We start from the raw sequence: 19,026 nt of genomic DNA on the forward strand, positions 1-19,026 counted from the left end.
TTTGTTGTACCGATCCCAGACAGCATGTACAAAAGCAGAACCACAGGTGTAAATTTATTGAGAAGCAATGAGAAATCAAAATTGGATGGCAAGGTAACGCGTCTGACAACACAATAGAACTCATCATCCTGATTAAGCTGGCCGTCCCTTTTTAATTATTCCCCATGTTTCATTCGAACGCGATCTCAAAGAGGTCACAGTTAAAAAATTAGAAATGCCTTCTAAAGCCCCTCCCCAATGTAATGCCTTGGATGTGTAGAGACTTGAGAGGATGGAGAAAAAAAAGATGTTATTGTTAAACCAATTTTTTTTTTCTTTTTAATTTACAAGACCTGCCGCATTATTGTAGAGCGCTACTATCCAAGAGTGCTACAGCTGAAGAGGCCCCAAGGTCAGTGATGCTGCTGCGTTGTGCTGACCAAAGCCACTTAGATTCCTGGTGACATCGTGATCAGAAACAACTGCAAAAGCAAATCCTAATAACTAGCTGCGGTCGATTGTTTTGTAACTACAGCAACACACAAAAAAAACATCGGACAACACTAAAGTCATTTACCATGCATATTTCAGGAAATGCATTGTTCCTTTCTAAGTACTTAAAGGCTATTTTCCAGGGAGCGAACAAAAGGTCTCCAGATGTTCTAAAATGTTTTTCCAGTAATCACAGTTTACCTTATTTCTGATCCTTTTTATTAGATTTATAAGCCCGAGAACACAGGTATAACACCGACCTGTGATGTATCTGCTCTGGTCTACCTAGTACATGTTGAACTTGTGTGTGCTTGTGTTTGTATTTCTCGTGGTACGTGTGTGTGTGTGTGCGCGCGCGCGCGTGTGTGTGTGTGTGCACACAGAGGCTTTGATAAGAGGTCTTGAGAGGTATAGTGGAGGACCATGCCCTCCTCTCCTCTGCACGCCTCTCCTCTCTATCCTGGCTAGCAAGCTGTCCTCATTACTGTCAGTCAGCATCAGGTTTAGCAGTGCCAGGCTCCTGCACAGCCCTCTGTCCTCTCTGCCCTGCCAGCACTAGCCTGCCTGACGGCTGCCATTGGTAAGCATTGTAAGAGCCCCTCAATCCCCTAGAAAACCTAATTACTCTCCACCCGCAACCAAGGAGACCACAGCAGGAAAAAAAAGTGAAGCAGAGGAAAGAAGAATCGCACGCACGTACCCTCCATTTATAAGCGCAATAGCAATTATTCAAACAAAAGAAAATGCGTATTCGAATTATATTTGCAGTAAAATAAATAATAATAATAATAATAATTACACTAGCATTCACATTTACAAATCATTTATACTTCAGTTGAAGTATAAATATTGGTGGAAGGCATAAAAAAAGGAACACAGGATACATTTAGAAAGTGTGAAACATTAAAAGAAAAAAAAATATGCACGAATCAAACTGAGCATTGCTTTGACTACCCGTTAACTGGGTCACTCAGTTGGTGATTGTGTCTGACCACCAAACAAACAGTCATTCATATGACTCTGCTCTGGCCCCATTTTCATCTGGAGCAGTTCCACCGAGGCCACTGAAAGCAAAGGAGCTGACAGGTCAGGGATTTAAACCCATCTCCAGCTTCAGCACAGCAGCCATTACCACAGGGGGAAAAAACAACTCCTTGTGTCAACCTCCATCTGAGGAGGGGCTTATTCATGTTGGCTGCACATCTGCTTTTTTCAGGGGGTGACACAAGAGTGACAGCGAAGAATTCCCATCAAGTTGCTTGTCACTTTCCTGTCGTCTTGGTCAAAGTTGTCTTTGCTTACTATCGGACTGTCTCTTGGTCTCAGTGAGGAGCATTTAGTGTCAGTTGTAAAGCCTGATTTCAAAAGTGCATTTATTTCAAGAGATAAAGAAAATATTATTTTTCTTTCAGCTGGACATCTTGGTCACTCACCGGGATAAAACCTGTGCCACAAGCCTTGAAATGCAATGTCAGGTTTGGATAATAGCCTGCACAACACAACATTCGCTCTCTTTCTTCTACTCTGTGTGCTATCTGCACAGCAGAAATTGCTTGAAAAAGAAGAAGTCTAATAGGAAATAATGTTCTTTAACACTGAAAATATTTGGGAGGGCTCACAGTCATAAAGTGACGCTCACCAAAGATAATGATCCGGCATTCTGTTGCACGAATTACATTATAGACTTTTGTCCTTGAATATTCTTTCGGACTCGTGCAGCTGTGCAGATCTGAGTTGGAACGGGGAAGCTGGTGCTTTTAATAAATTCACAGGGACATTCAAAGGGGCTGGCAGCTACGGAGGTTTCATTTTCCCAGCAGTGAGCTGTGTCATTTAAAATAAGGATCATTTTGACAAGGGGAATATCATAATGCTAAATCTAGATCAAATAACTGAGCAAGGTGTAAGACTAGATTTACAAGGCCTTGTAATCCTGAAAGACTAAGACAGAAACGGGCACAGAAAGGGGAGGATGTAGCAGTGAGGAAGAATGATAGATTGAGAGATAAAATATTAAAAGAAAACAAGCAAAGGAGACAGTTTTGTTTTCAAATGTGGATATCAAACTACCTGTTTCCAATACAGTGTGTGTACATGTGGTCACAGCACAAATGGCCTGGTGAAGGGAATGCAGCTTTGTTAGTTGACTTCATTAAAACTTGAGTCTTGAAAATTTCTAGAACCTCAACACACCTGGGAGGTTTTTTCTTCTGCAAGCAGCCACACAGAGCGCAAACAGTCCCTAAGAGAGATGTGTGGAACGCAGACAAGTGGAGGAGGTTGGTGCACTGGTCAATTTGCCATTCACAGAAGAAAAAAAGAAAGAAAGAGGAAAGAAAAGAGGCAAAGGAAAAAAGGGAACGTGACGTGAAAAGACAGACAGGGAGACAAAGAAGGAGGCAAAGAGAAAGGGGGGAAACTCCAGCTGTCAGAGACAGGCCAGCACTAACAGAGGGCCGTCAACAGGGAAGCCACAGTCACAGCTGCCACAATCTAAAGTAAAATTCAGGACAGTGGTTTAATGGTGGATCTGTGTGATGCCCCTAAATGATCTCAACCAGTTTACTACCACAGTTACCTATCTTGCGCGCTGATAAAGCAAGCGGTTTGCAAATCTTAAGTTTCAGTAAAGAAAACTGCAGCGGCAAGCAAAACTAGCATCTCTCAAAGTATTGTCACAGTTGCTTTTTTTGCAGTACACATTTCTTTTTTCATGCACAAAGATTCAACATCCTATAGACTCCCAGAGACGCACCGACTACCTGTTCTCAATGGCTTACATGGCAAATCCCTTTATGAGGTACAAGGGAAGGGTTACGCCCATTGCTCTGTAAATGGATGTTGCTCTTTCCTTTCATTTCCATAACAAGCCATCAGAACTCATCTCCCACTGAAGTGGCCACAGTCCCACTGGCAATTAAAATCATGCTGGGACATGCCATGGTTGTGTGTGACTCCACTGTGGGAAACAAAAGCACCGGCAGCAGCGGTAATGACGCCAACAGTTGAGTGGTAAATCTCGAGCAATGTCGGCAGAAGCCGTCTCTTTGATTTCTCCAGGAAACCCGGAGCGGGCCTCGTTTACACGTTTCAGTTTGAGCGTTACTGCAAAATATCAAACGAGAAGATCGCATGGAACAGCATCAACTCATCTCTGTCTTCTTTACTGCCTTCTATATGCAGTGGCAGTACTGAAAAGGTGGGTGGGTTGTTGATAGTTTCTCTTTATTTTTCAGAGAATTTTCAATTTCTAAACAAGCCTGAAATTTAGTTGGGGAAAAATAGCAAATCTGAACGGCAGATTTAAAACTTTAGGGGTTTGCAATAGACTTTAAAAATCTATCAAGCATCTACACTGATAACGAGACGATTATGTAATACTATCTGTCTGATTAAACCCAAAAGGTTATTAATCAGTCCCATTTTACCTTCTCATTATTGTTGTTATTAATTAGAGCAGGATGTTTCTCCACAAAAAAAGAAAACCTCCGTTTCTTACACTTATCACATCTGCTAACTAATTTCAAGATGGAAATGTAGGCAAATATTTTTACAGTTTTACAGAAAACTATAGTAAGTGGTGATGAATACATTTGGTATTCGCATCCCTTGTTCAAAAGTAACCTCATTGCAATGCATCTAAAGTACGTAAAGGTGATAATAAAATCATTTCTGTCAAAAGGGGGCAGGGATAGCTCAGTAGGTAGGGTGTTGGCCCCATGATCGGAAGGTCGGTGGTTCAAACCCACCAAACGGCTACCCTGCGGTACCCCTGAGCAAGGTACTGTCCCTACACACTGCTCCCCGGGCGCCCAATGGCTGCCCACTGCTTCACTGATTGAATGGGTTAAATGCAGAGAGGAATTTCCCCAAGGGGATCAATAAAGTATACATAAAAAGGGAAACTACACATTGAGAATTTGCAGAGAAATCGTGGCATTCTAAAGCTACTTTTAGCAGCCTATCTAACAAAGCCACGGCTATCCCCAGCCAGGCTAAGAGGAGACGAGGCATAAATGAATGTGCATAAAGCACTTTGCATCACATCATCATTGTTTAATCCTTTCATTCTCATCTGTCAATCATCCTCAGATGCAACCTAATCCCTGAATATTTGTGGACCGGTCTATATTGATACCTTTGACATGACTTGTAAGCACAGCTTCTATTTATAATACAAAATGTTCATTTTAAGTCATGAGATAAGCTTTAGTTGGGTGACATTATTCATTTGTAATGTGGGTGCCAGTTTGCATTTCTTTAGCCTGTTTTCTTTGATTGACAGGACCTGTGGTTATCTCCCCTCTGTGCCCTTTACCAATATTCTGGTGCAGATAGTCACAAAACCCCCCTAAGATTACTCAAATCATACATATACATGATTCTCGAACGCTGGGTGGAAATCAGAGGGAAACAGTGCTCTGTGACTTACTCGTCATATCTGCAAAAAACTGACTCGTACAAACAAAAACAAAAAAGTCAACTGTCTTATTATGACAGCAACTTACATTTCATACAATGCTGACATTAGAAACACAAAGGTTTCACGTTTGTTCTTAAACGGGACAAATGAAGGCAAACTGATTTGTCGTACATGCTACGTCAGATATGAATCAAAATAAGGGCGTGTCCACTTTCAGGTACCCCAATAATCGTCTGTCGCTTTTCTCACTGTCTCTTGACACTTGGAACTGTCCATGTTTGGGGGCAGTGTCAGTTATGCCTGCTGATACAAGATGTTTTTCCTGTGATCCTGTCATCCCAGTGCTAACACCTTCAGTTGTTTACAGTGAAATGTCCTCCGTGTTCACCTTCACCTCCTGCCTGTTTTCAGCATTACTCTACGTGATGTACATACTGTATAGAGTTACTATGCCGCAGCGTTCGGCAGCACGAGGTCATTGGCAGGGTTCACCTGTGAGGTCATTGCTAGCCGTGAGAAAATTAACGCTGATTGGTCTCGTCACGATTTGCTCCCCGAAGCTCGTGCCGCCGAGGCAACTGCCAAGACGAGCCTCCTTAAACAAATCCCTATTCCCAGGCAGGCACACAGCGGAGTTGGGGAAAAGGGACAAAAGAAAGTATCCGCCACAGAGAGACAGAGAGAACTTTCTAAATGGGAAGTTCTAAATTAGACTTCTTTTAAAGGTCTTTTAAAGTACAAACCCATGCAATGTTAATCTATCTGGCTTAATCCCATTGCTTTAAGATCCTTTATAATCCACATTCAATACAGCCATTTCTCTCCTCTAACAAGCTTGCCCTATAGCCATTTTATAAATCATTGGTACAAGGTTTGTGTAGTGCCACAAATTCTGTTATGGTGTCATTACTTCACTGAGTTATGAATCACGCAAGGTAGAATGACAAATATGTTTAAGACCTGTAGAACTGCTCAAAATATTGTATTTCTGTGTGAGTCATGGCAAAAAAAAAGTGGTATAATGCTCTTTTAAAAAAGATCAGCAATAACCACGACAGCAGTGGAGTTTCTGGTTCACTTAAAAACTGGAAGCATCATCAAACATCTGAGCTGTTTTACTGCACCTTGGACATTTATGAGCAGGGCTTACAGCAGACGAAGTTAAAGTGATATACTTGCCACACAAGAAAACAGAGAAACACTGGTAGTTTTTCAGCCATATGCCGATATCCTTAAGTCACCATGTGCTGTGGCTTTGAAAGTCTGCACTGCCAATTCCTTATTTGAAACCTAACCAAGTCTTTAACAATGCCTCTCTCTGATCCAGTGGAAAGGAGAAAATCTATTATCGATTTCCACCTGGTTTAGGTGGAAAAAGCCCTGATAGCGATGCTGAATAGCGCTACAGTGTGCTGTGCTATAGCCTCCACAGTAAAAGCTGGGGGATGGTGTGAGAGGGCATGTCAACAAAGCCTTTGACTGTATGCCACAACACCATCTGCACATGCTGAATTTTTAATTGTCAATAGAACTGCTCAAGAACAGTAATCAAGAAGACAAAAGATAATGCGCATCATGAAGAGCCTGTACCACAGTTCCTGCGTGATTGGAGTTGGGCTTATTTTTTAAAATCACCCATTGTTTCAGTGCTAATTGTGAGAAATTCTACACGCATGCAACACAACAAAGATATTTCTTAATCACTTGTGATATTCAATCCCATTCAACTCCAGACCAACTCAACAGACTTCGAATTCAACCAGTAAATGCAATTCATCACTGTCACTGAAAAGTCACCAATCATTTCTCGCAAATTCAGTCAGGGTAATACAGGCCTGTTCACTCCAAAATATAATTCACTGTTCTGCATAATGTGCACCTTCAAAACCACATGAAAGGAAGGTCTTGATTCCACTTTCAAATAATCAGATTTCCTCCTTTCACCCAAATGTAAACGTTTCAACCAACAGCCTGCATTCTCTGCAGATATATTAGAGCCCGTCTCCTGTCAGTCATGACCCTGTCAAGTCAAGAGGCAAGTTGCCAAAGCAAGATGGTTTCACCACTTAGACTCTGATGCTTTAAACAGACAATAAAGCTTGATTTAATACTGCTGCAGACTAAAATCGGAAACCTCTGCTACAGGATTGTCATAATAAGACAGAGTTCATTTCAAAACATTTGCCACTGCAAACAGCTGTGATGAGGGATGAAATAAGCAAATCAGGATAAAAACAATGGAAAAAATATTATATGGATAGAAAACAGTGGGGTAACACAGAAAATAACATAACCTTAATCATGCTGAAAATTTCCTTTAAGTCTCATGTTTTCAACTTTAATTGCTTTGGTGAAACAGCGCAGACAAGGTGAGAACAATGGGTGCAGACTATTTTTTTTTATCTCTTCGTATCTGCTGTGTGAGCACACAAAATTAGGTAAGCTAGTGACATGAGACATAATCATTTTCTTTGAGCGGGGATAGTGACCAATTTATTCTTACCTTAGGCTGGGCGCGACGGGGAAAGGCAACCTTAGGATCAATCTGAAATGAGAAAAGAACAGCAAAATTGTTGTTAAAGGATAGGCTGGTATATCTTCGGGGTGAAAAGCACCGAACAGGTGTCCACAAAGGACCCCGGGGTGAAACCGCCACACTGCCGCATTTTGACTCCTTTAGACTCATTGAGAATGTAATTACTAGTACTTCAGTGGCAGTTGTACTATAATGGGTATTTATTATATGGCTATGATGTTGGATTATTTATTTATTTATTTTTAAACAGGAACCCCCAGAGAATATTTTGATCTATGAATGCGTAAATCAAGAGGAAGAACAAACCTTTCTTTTTCAAATTGCTTGAATATCTCATCAATGGCTGAGAACTTGTGAACAATGATAATAATTCATCATTTTTAAGATTTACAGAAGCTTCATAATTAACATGTACTCTTCAAACCTAGAGTCGCCTTTAAGAGCTGACAAAGTTATCACAATTACAAATTAAAGTCAATATGAATAGAACAGCAAAACAGTAAAAATAACACAGAACGAAGCCATTTCTGTAAAACGGTGGTACCGCTACATTACTGTGCCTAATCTTTGACACAGTCGGGTTAAGGATAGGGTGACGTTTCACTAAAGGGCAGACTAGGTCATGGCTCTGGGTAGCTGACAGACTACAGAGATTGGTAAGAGAACAGTGTGCCACGGTTTCCCCCTGCTATGAAAAACTGCCACACACTGAAAATGAAGGACGCCGTCCCTTCTTTGTCCTCCAGAGATCCTGAGGTCTTTGTCTTTGTCATGTTTATATCACAGCAGCTTCGCGGCAGCTTTAATCTCCGTTTACGTTAAGGAGCTACTACCGGAAGTTGAAAACAATGTATAGGGAAGTGCCTGCTATGAAAGAATCATAGCCATAGAATCGATGTTGTTCAGCTAAACTACTGGCAAAGAGCACATTGATATATTTTTTAAATAAGGTTAAATCGTACATGTATAATCTCAGTGACCAGTTCATTTGTAAACTGCAGTAAAAGAACCTGATTACTCAGTATATTAATCCCTACTGCAAAACAGCTTATCGTTTAAATTTACTGTTGGCCTATCAGCTAGCCTGGTTCCTTATAAATGATACAGGTGCACAGTTTAGTCCAGCAACTGGCTTTGTTTCCCGTCATGATTGTCACTAGGCAGACCAAAGCATTTAAAGAGAGCTGGCCAATATCACCGGCCTCATTACTCACTGTGGCAAATTATCTACAATTGATGGAGCTCAATGACACATTCTAGGCACAACACTCAGTGCACTGAGCAATGTACCATAGGAAACCACATATTAATTGCTGTAAATTACCATTTTTGTTTTTTAGGCCTAAATACTGGTGCTCCCAAATTAGCTGTCGATGCTGTATAGCAAAAACAAAGAAAGAACCCCCAGTGTTAAAATAAAGTTGGCGTGGAGACCAGCCACACCAATGTTCCGCTGGTCGTGGTCGCAGCAGAGGCCCGCTTTTATTTTAGGCAGGAATTGCTGATTGAATATGACAGGAAGAAAATGAGAGTCTGGGGCCGGTGACGCCTCCAGATATTGCCAAATAACTGGGAGGATGCGTCAGATCAGCCTGTTTCTCCATCTTGTGCTTGTTATCTCATTAGCTACATCTTCCTCATTAATTTCTCTGGTATAAAGGTATGTGGTGGGGGGTCTCATCAACCTTGCACTTACAGTGAAGAGGAACTGTCTGAAACAGCAATGTCATCCTAAACTCTCATCGCCTGGATGCAAATTTGAATTTGAGGGTTGGAAAAAAGAAAGAAAGAAAGAAAAAGAAAATCATGAAACTCTTCATGTTGTTCCATATTGTGCTATGTGTCACACTGACATATTTACAATTACTATATCAATTCTATGCATTCCTACTCTCTCGGCACAGATGGATTTATTTAAGAAAACGATATCTCATCACGCTGAGGAAAACAATGGAAAGAAAACACGAGATGAAAATTCACCATCTGCACGGATCAATTAAGCCATTGAAACTGACTACATTTTAATCTGTTTGAAGGAAAACCATGATGTGCAATGTCACTGTCATCTTCTCTGTCAGTCTCACTTATTACTGTTATCTTTCTAAATCGGGTCAAAATGAGAAATGAATTCAATAACACCTGGGCACGGTAACTCTGCTTGTAATGAATTTCATTTAAAGATTTGTCTTAGCACTTAGCCTCAGGCATAACCAATTCAAACTCAATTATTTTGTGCACCCTATTTTAGCAAAGACAACACATTATGCTCTGAATACCAAAGTCCTACACTTGGTAATGTATCTTACTTTTTAAGCTTATGCAAAATATATCAAACCTCATTTTACCACACCACATAAACTAATTGTTTTTCTGTCCTGCTGAGAATTTCTATTCACTATGAAGCATTTGGTCTTGAACGTGCGCATGAGAACACTTTAACACAGCATGGAAAAATCTCATGTAGTCTGTTTAAAATTATATATATATTTAAATGATTACATGCAGAGAAAAACGTTACTGCATATTGCTTAAATCTCACTCAGAGCAACGCAACCAAATTGGGCAATGAGGCCTTATTAACAAATCCTTCTGTGAAATGTAGCAGTACCTTTTTAGGTCACAAATTATGACAAATAACTCCTCTGAGAAATTTAGAACTACAAGAAGAGGAGATGAGGCAATTGTTTCCCTTTGCTTTACATATTAAAGCTTTAGGTTTTCATGTAGGAAGCGTCTTCATACCTATTGGGCAGGAGTTACCCTTTGCACTGAATGCAGCTGTATCAGAGATTATAGTGTCTCAGTTTCACCTGATACTTCCTTCCTGAAACATATTTTTTTCTTATGTAACACGCATACCATCAGGCTTGGGTTGAGTGAACTTAATGTAAGAAGTGCACCTGTTTCAGTAATTTGACTCTAGTCTGTTCTAAACTTGCATGTTTTTTTAAGCAGTAAAAAGATAAATGAATAATAGCTATTTATTAGTTTGTTTTTGCCTATGTTCTTGTTTGAGAAATGACTTTCCTTTATGATTTGTAGACAAATCTCTCTTACTGTGTCATTGCTTTCATCTTAATTTTACGACAGCTGGATGCAACAAAAATATTCGTACATTCTTTTGATTCTTGAAAGGAATTCTGGGAACAAATCATGAGATGGTAGATAACATATGTCGAGGGTATGCAAAGAGTGTCGCTGTTGGGTAGAGGGCCAGAGCTCTGACTCAGCTCTAGCTATTTGGCTATCATACAGTAGCAACAAAACAACAACAACAAAAAAAACAACACTTCATTAACCCCCCTCTGAGAAAATTCTTTACTATGGAAAAATCACAAGCAATCTGACTTGGAACTGAACAAACAATCTGCTTTAAACACAGTCGAATGGTCTGGGAGATATGACTACAATATTGTATTGTAATTGAAAACATGACTGTAACTGAAGGTGTAATGTGTTCAAATGTAAACTGTAATCAAAATGCAACCGTGAAAAACAACAATAATGTGCTCACCTATTTAGCAAAATCCAAATTTCTTTTTTTTTTTTTTATATCGAACCAGAACAAATGTACATGCGTGTCAAATATCATTCAATTCTTTCTGAGACAAAGACAATGTATTTTTTGTTCTGGGCTTTTATTATTGCCAATAACTGTTATCTTTAGCTGTATGTAGGATGCACAGTATGAGGTACTTTTTTTTTTTTTGCACTGATTCAATTACAGCAGCAGTACCTGTTATGTACAATTGACTGGCAAGCACTAATGTGATGTCATTTTCCATGGACCCTGCAATCAGAGTATATGTGCCTTTAGCAATGTGGGTGTCTCAGATGAATCGTAACCATCTAACCAGTGTGCACACTCGAGTTCACGAGAACCAAGAGGCTACAGTGTCGTGCTAAAGATGCACTACTGGTGACGTACCTCACGTAGCAGTAGTCTCCAGTGAAACATCTTTTGAGTATGTGCTCACCTTAGAGACCTGGCATCACCCTCACAGGACCCTTTCTTCAAATTACGTTTAGATACACCTTTGTAATATGATGCAACATGATCTCACGAAGAGCAAAAGTGGATTTCCTCAAGACATCATACAAGCAGATACGTCAATGTAATAAATGAGAACAGACCAGAAGGAATCCCCCCCACCAACCCTGCCCCATCATCTTTTTATCTTCCGCAGCCGTTTACTTAAGGGTCTCCGAGGGCTGCTTCTGCATGCGACTGTGGGAGATCAGGGCAGAGAAACAGCACATATCTTAAGTTCACATCTTACAAAAGGATTTCATATATTAATGCAGCTCCTGGGTAAACTCTCTTCCTCTCTCTTAAGACATATCTACGCTAGCATGATGATGTGGTGTTTAAGCTAAAAGGAAAAGCCTTATCAAAGCTTGCAGCTTCTCTCAATAAGTGTGTGAGCAGGTCCACAGGTGTGCGTGTGTGATAGCAATAGAATAGACAAGAAATTACAACATAAATGTTTCATATCTGTGCTGTCAATCTCTGCTGACTTTCGCTGTGGAATAACACCACGAAAAGGCAGTTTGTTATGATCCTCAAATCAGTAATGAGAATTTTACCGTCATGCTCAACAAGCAAATTGGCTATATATATTTTTTTTAATATATTTTTTTTACCTCTTAGAAATATGCAACAGCGTTACGAACATTAGCCACGTTTGCTGGTAGTAGCCTAAAAATAACACTACCGCTTTGACAAACCTCTGATGACCCGTAGGAGCGGACAGGAGACAGAAACAGATACAGAAAGAACTAATAACGCCTTCAGCCATAATTAACCGCGGAAGATGGAGCACCTGCTATACTTAAACAAGAGCGAGTCAGTTTAGCTCACTGATTTGACTTTACTTCCTAACCCTATCTGATGAATGAAGCTCAGATTTGTCTGGAACAGCTGCTCTTCCCTGTCCTTTCTCCTCATTTGCTCTTGGGCTGGTTTTTTTTTTTTTTTTTTGGCTTCTCCTAAACCTCAAGCATAGGTTGACCTAAGGGTGACTTTATAAAGGCTGGATTTACCCAAGACAAAAAAAAATTAAAAATAGATTCCGGGGGTGGGGGGGTGACTACATATCATTGGGTTTTACTGGTTGAAGTGAATTAAGCTCAGAAACCCCAAACATGGTATCACACCATCAAATCTTACATTTAAAAAAAATAAACCCATGTATGCCTTTGTAACAGCTTCACATAAGAATAAAAGATTTATATCGCTCAAATCAATCTACTGTTATGTCTGAGATAAAAATTGATGATGTCCTTCTTCATACAGGCCTGACTTGAAACATCTTCAGCAACAGATGCTCTGAGTTGTACATTTATAAACTGAACAAAGCATCATGAAAAATGGTAAATATGTTCTGAATTACCAGCATGTGTGTTTTGAAGCCCCCAGGCTTTGCTTCCCCATATGTCTCATTCACATTCATTCTAGGCTAGAGTGTTTTCATAACCGGACAAAAAGTAGAGCACACAGTCAAAAGAAAACATTAATACCAAATAAAGAAGCATATGAAACCAGCGTTGGTGAGCCTGTCTTCTTTAAGTTGGGAGTAAAACTGATTCTATAGCACTCCTGATCTCAACACTAGGGAAATTTTATGTTTAAATCAAAGTGGGGTTTGCAGTTGATCTAAAAGTACATCAGACTAAATAAAATACCATCTGCGTTTGTGTTTGTGACACTGATGTAATACTGAAAAAATATTAGATTTAAAATAACAGAGCTAAAAACATCCATATGATTTTGGCTTTACACTTTCACTACACAGCTAATACGACCTAACTTCCTGTCATTGCACCTTCAGCCATTCTGACTTTTTTCCAAGGTTACCGAGGACAGACAAACCACTAAGGATTCGTTCAGGCACTGCAAACGAGGGAGACCTGTATCAACCCAACATCTGCAAACACATCAAGACCATCCATATTTGCTGGACCGGTTCATTTTTCCCCCATTGCCACTGAGCAACTTTCTCAGAGATATGATAGATCCTAATGCAATGCGATCTTGATAGTGTGAATGTTAAGATATACAACAGCACCGCAGATACAGCGCAGTGACTAATGGTGAGAAAGACGATACAGACAGCCGCCTTAGGTTTGTAATCTTCTACTGCACACTGACGGGTAAACAACAGCACGTTAGCAGCTGGGAAATATAAATGTCTGCATGCATTTGAGTCAGCAGAATCGTTGGTTTGTCAATTATGCCGTCAAACACTCAGCCAGTGATAAAAATGTCCAGCAAGAAAACACAAACAAAACAACAATCTGCTACACTTTATTTTGCTAAAGCTATTGATTACCTCCATTATTACAGGATTTTCAGTATCATCCATATTTTCAGATTTATGGGTGCGATGAAAAACTACAACGCCACCAGCAACAAGAGGCGAGTATGCAAAATGAAACTGGCTTTTTTTTTTTTTATATAGTCGGGGTCCCTAAATGATTATCTTATGCTCTTACAGCCCGGCGGATTAAGAGTTAAGACATCGACCATGCAATCACAAAACTGCCTGATCGAGTCTGGCCAGGTCTATCTCCTCATTTCCTGTCAGCTGTCTACTGTATACTATCTAACAATCAAGGGGGGAAAAAACATCACCAAAATTACTAAAATAATTCACTTCCAAAGCATAATGATTTCACACAGGCCACTATTCAGGCTTAATGATGATTCAATGTCAGACTTTAAAATGTCACCATTCAGTTCTCGTGCATTTCAAATCTCAATTATAAGTGTGCCAAATGTGATCTAAAGCCTACAATACGTGTGACATAATACCACTGTTTGTGTGCATATCTGTAGCCAAAGAACAAAGTGTATCCATAACTTGCTATACAGACATGCAACAGATAACAAGATTTAGTGTTGCTGCACGACAGTTATTATACTTTAGCAGAGCAAGAGAAAATACTATTTAACTCAATTATTATACATAAGAGGTCCCACATTGTTTTAATAATGGGATTAAATTCTGCCTACAAATAGTCTAAATATTACAATCTTAAAAAAAAAGAAGAAAAGAAAAAAAAAAAGAACCAACCGATTTTTCTTGTGGGCAAAAAAGGAGCTTTTTTGCAATCAAGAAATCAGCTGTAACACAAGTGGTTTGAGACTGCAATTTTAACAGGTCATTAATGTAATCCCATGAATATTGTAACATATGTTAGCGGTATTAAAAATACACAAGAAATTAAACTGTTTCCTGCTGGCACTGCTCTCAAAGTGCCTTTGGGCAAGGCAATTAAAGCAACAACTGCTCTATTTATCAGACATCAGTAATAGACTGCTGCAGCACAGGCCAACTCTCAGGTGTAAGCATATATATTTACGTGCTCTCCTCCCTTATTCATACCCCCCATGACCTTTGCTGTAAATATATATGCTGTCAAGCTGTCACAAAGCTGCTCATTCAAAATGTCAGACTTGAAGTTATCAAACTGCTCTAGATTCTGCATCAAAGTATGTTTATATCTCCAACCCTTCAAGCAGCCCCCGTAAAGTGCTTCTAAGTATTCCCCTCTGAAGAGGTTCTGCAAGTTTTGCAATGTCATCGGCCTGACTTAACGGTCATTTTAATGCTAAAAAACCTTGCCCTTGCTCTATAGTTGCTACGTCACAACATAACCCCACCGAGTGTCCTTGTCTCCCTCATTTGCATAACACAGTAACAGAGCTGATAGCAGTGAAGACATAACATATAAACACTAAGCACGAGGTGAATGAGAGATTACCGGAAACTTAAAAAAAAAGAAAAGCATAACACAAAATATCTAATAGGCTGAAGAAGAAAAAAAAATCACACGCACTAAAAAATTTTAAGTACAAGTGTGTGTTATGTGCCTTTTTTAATGAAGGCAAATTGCTTATTTTTAGACTAGCAGAAAAACGACCCCCCCCCCCCCCCCCCATAAACCCTTCTGAAGAATCAAACCTCCACCGATGAGCTGAAAACTGTCCAAAAAAGCTCCCTAAAAATAATGACAATAATAATGATTATAAAAATAATATTCAAAATAATAATAATAATAGCAATAATATGAGCAGCCACATTATTACAAACCTCGCAGCTTAGAAAAAATTGGAAGGAATATAAAGTAAGGTCTGCCACCCAACAAACAGCAGGTTTCTCAGCTCTGTGCCAATCACACTCAAGCTCAGGAATGAGCAGTGAATTCTTACATTTACATTACTTGCCTTATCCTACGTAGACTTGTAGATTGCACATTATTATACACTGCTACCTGAAGTATAATCTATTTATCTTCCAAAATCCTTAAAAAAATATTTCCTCCCAGTGTAAAGTTGGCTTCAGCCGAGGGAGCGCGCACAGTACATTTCCTCGATATGCACCATTCCATTACTGTAACTATTGCTGGCATATCTGGATTCGATAAAATATAATTGCAGCTGAACCATATCTAATCCAGCGCATCGTATAATCTTTAATTATTCCTCTGGTGACGAATTTCAACAAATTTCAGAATGCTTGGCAGTCATTAAACCTAAGTGCATGAGTGTATGTGTATGTGCACTGGATTAATGACCTTACTTAAGTAAATCAGACAACTCTTTAAAAACTACATATGCACTCTTAAAGTATTTGACACGATACTCCTGACTGATTGTTACCTCACTAATGCATTTATGTATTCTGATTATCATACATTACAGTAATTAGTTTGAATATACTGGCAGCTTAAAAATGTATTAATTTATATTTAATTTGTTTAATCTCTAATATAGGGCTCAAACCTTTCAGACTCAAAGTATCTGCTAATCGGGCACGATATGATACAATATCTGCTGGATCAAACAGCAGCAAGGCAGCAGTCCTGAGACAGCACGCCCTTGTGTGTCCACATGAGATATAGGCACACTGCCACATGTGGCTGCAGCAAAGAAGGGGGCGTGTCTGGCCCCATTCAGCCAGAGAAGTAAAAGTGAACACATGTAATATTCACCCCAGAGTTGTGTTTTATTTTATTGCCAGGCTCTCTGTGGAAGAGACCAGCACACATTTAGCCACTGTGCGTGACCTTGATCGACACAGCCTGTCAACCTAAGAAGTGTCCCCCCCCCTCGCCCACCGCACCACCCACAAGGCCCTACTTAGGCAGTAAAAAGTCTCAGTTGGCAGAGCAGCGTAAACACAAAACGTGAAATGAACTCTGGTGTAAGAACATATGAAATCAACTCACCGTCTTTGAGTCTAATTCGTGGTGTTGTTGAGCTAAGACTTTATCTACACTGGCAGCATCTGTAAATGTAACAAACCCAAATCCTCTGCAAAACAAAGACACAGAGAGGACAAGAACAGCCGTGTTAATAATAATTTAACATTGCATACATATTAAAAAATGACACCCCCACCCCTTGCAAATATAAATTTAACATGCAACTTGCAAATAATAAACCTGCATTAACAGTGTGAACAACAATCCCTATGAGCCACAACAACATTTCTCTGCAAATATACATTTCTAATCCAGATTACGGCCAGTCCTGTGGCAGATTTTGGGAAAAGCAAAAAAACAAAAAACAAAAACAAAACTGAGGACAGTGCTCATCATTATTTGCTACGTTACAATATGAGACGACTAGACACACACAGCAAAAAAAAAAAAAAAAAAACTGTGGTGCAGTCACAAAGTCAATGTCAAATTGCATTCGGCCGCAGCTTTACAGCAGTGAGCATTTAAGCTTATCTGGCTTGCTGTGAAACCACACGCAGGCGCGCGCGCACGGGGACACACACACACATACACACACAGACATACGCGCGCGAGAACACGAACACATGGGCGCGCGGGCACACAAAACACACATACACGCTGGATTAAACACTGAGCACGGTCAAAGTAAAGCGATATCGCTATGTGCACTGGAAAGGGAAAAGTAAGAAAAGCCCTGTATTTACCTTGAACGTTTTGTCGTGGGGTCTCTCATCACCATACATTCTCTTATTTCTCCGAATTTACTAAAATAGTCTCTAAGGCTGTCTGTGAATAGAGAGAAGAAGAAAAAAAATATGTCGGGTCATTTTGACAGAAACATATGGACATGCTGTTGTCACTGTATTTCAAAAATACCCCGCGATGCGCATAGGGGTCGAATAGAGGACTTCAGATGGACGGAGATCAAAAATAACATCGTGCGCACACACTACTGAGATATCCCATACAGTACACTACTGCACAGTGCACATTCGCACATACACCGCCGCCAGCAGCTACAGCGAGCACTCAGTCACAGCGACAGAGGGGGAAAAAAAGAAAAAAAAAACAAGAAATGCTGGTTACGGTGTAAAAGAGAATAACAGTCTCACCTGGTGAGGTTTGCCAGCTGAGGCCACCGATAAACATTTTACTGTAAGGGGAAAACACAACAGAAGTGAGTCCAGATGTCAGTTCGGCCATTTTGACGACTAACTACTTCTAAAAGCGACCTTAAAGGATAAAGGAAGACTATGAAAACACATTCGCGCTTAGTAATTACACTCTGGCTACATAAAAGGGGCAGGCCACTCTTTGCTACGGAGCGGAGGTCTTTTAAAACTGCATCTGGAAACAGACCCGTGCCCGGTTTAAGTGCGTACTGTTGGGAGGGGGGTGCGGGAGGGGGGACGAATCCAGCACGGCAGTCGAAGTCCTCTCCAAGATGTTGTAACATGAAAAAAAATCGTACCTAAGGATTAAATTTAGAAATATATCCTTACCCCGGGTCATGTTGTGAATCATTTAGGCTTCCGGATGTGGCTTGACTCCCGTCTCCTTCCATATCTATTCCAAACTATAGGCTGGGACTACAGTAACAGTGACAGACACGCACAGATACGGCAGGAGATATGCAAAGCCCCGCTATGAGAATATTACTGAGCCGGGAATGAAAGCGTCACACGTGGGATCAGCTCAGCCCCCTGCTCCCTCCTCCCTCTCTCAGCATGCTCTACCTTGGCCCACAGGGGGCGGAGCCTGGCTCTGTCACCTAACCAATCCAATTGACGTCAATTCAGGCAATCTGCAAACCAATCCTCCGATTTGTCATTTAATTAAGCAATAAGCCACTAGAGGTGAAAGTGGCTTATTGCTCTTCTACGCCAGTGGACACATAGCATGAGAAATGTTATTTTTAATTAATACTGTTTACAAATTGTTTTACCACTGAAAGGTAAGGCTTGCAAAAGCAAAAGCGACATGCAGACATTATTTTTTTGTTCTTATTAATTACAACCGTTTGTTATTCTTCCGCCGTGTAATCTAGTGCGCTAGAAAGACGTAAAAAAGTGGGACAGTCACTATTTTAATAATAAAACATAACATATGGTCGCGACTTTTAAGTGTCTACTGAGAAATAAGCAGGGTTTAATTCGACAGGGAGCAGCAAAGAGTGTGGTCTAAGTGTAAAATAAGTATTGTGCAGGTGCACGGGGGCATCATTTTTTTCGAATTGAAGAATATTTGAGCGCCAATAACTGAATAATATAAGTATAATAAATGTTACCGGTGGCCAGATTCGTCTTTGCAAGATGATTTGTTATACATTATTACTACTAAGATGTCA

At 40.1% G+C, this 19,026-nt stretch overlaps 1 protein-coding gene across 1 annotated transcript in view; it reads right to left on the minus strand.

The window, feature by feature from the left end:
• The window catches only part of msi2b (musashi RNA-binding protein 2b), a 266,419-nt gene extending 248,021 nt beyond the window's left edge, over positions 1-18,398 (minus strand). Inside the window, 5 exon segments of the mRNA XM_040014591.1 lie at positions 7,398-7,439; positions 16,665-16,749; positions 17,384-17,465; positions 17,792-17,832; positions 18,182-18,398. Of these exon segments, the coding sequence (XP_039870525.1) occupies positions 7,398-7,439; positions 16,665-16,749; positions 17,384-17,465; positions 17,792-17,832; positions 18,182-18,243 (312 nt within the window). The 5' untranslated portion in view covers positions 18,244-18,398.
• Positions 18,399-19,026: the final 628 nt, after the last annotated feature.

Source organism: Simochromis diagramma, unplaced genomic scaffold (genome assembly GCF_900408965.1).
Source record: "Simochromis diagramma unplaced genomic scaffold, fSimDia1.1 OVJJ01000676.1, whole genome shotgun sequence".
Lineage (NCBI taxonomy): Eukaryota > Metazoa > Chordata > Actinopteri > Cichliformes > Cichlidae > Simochromis > Simochromis diagramma.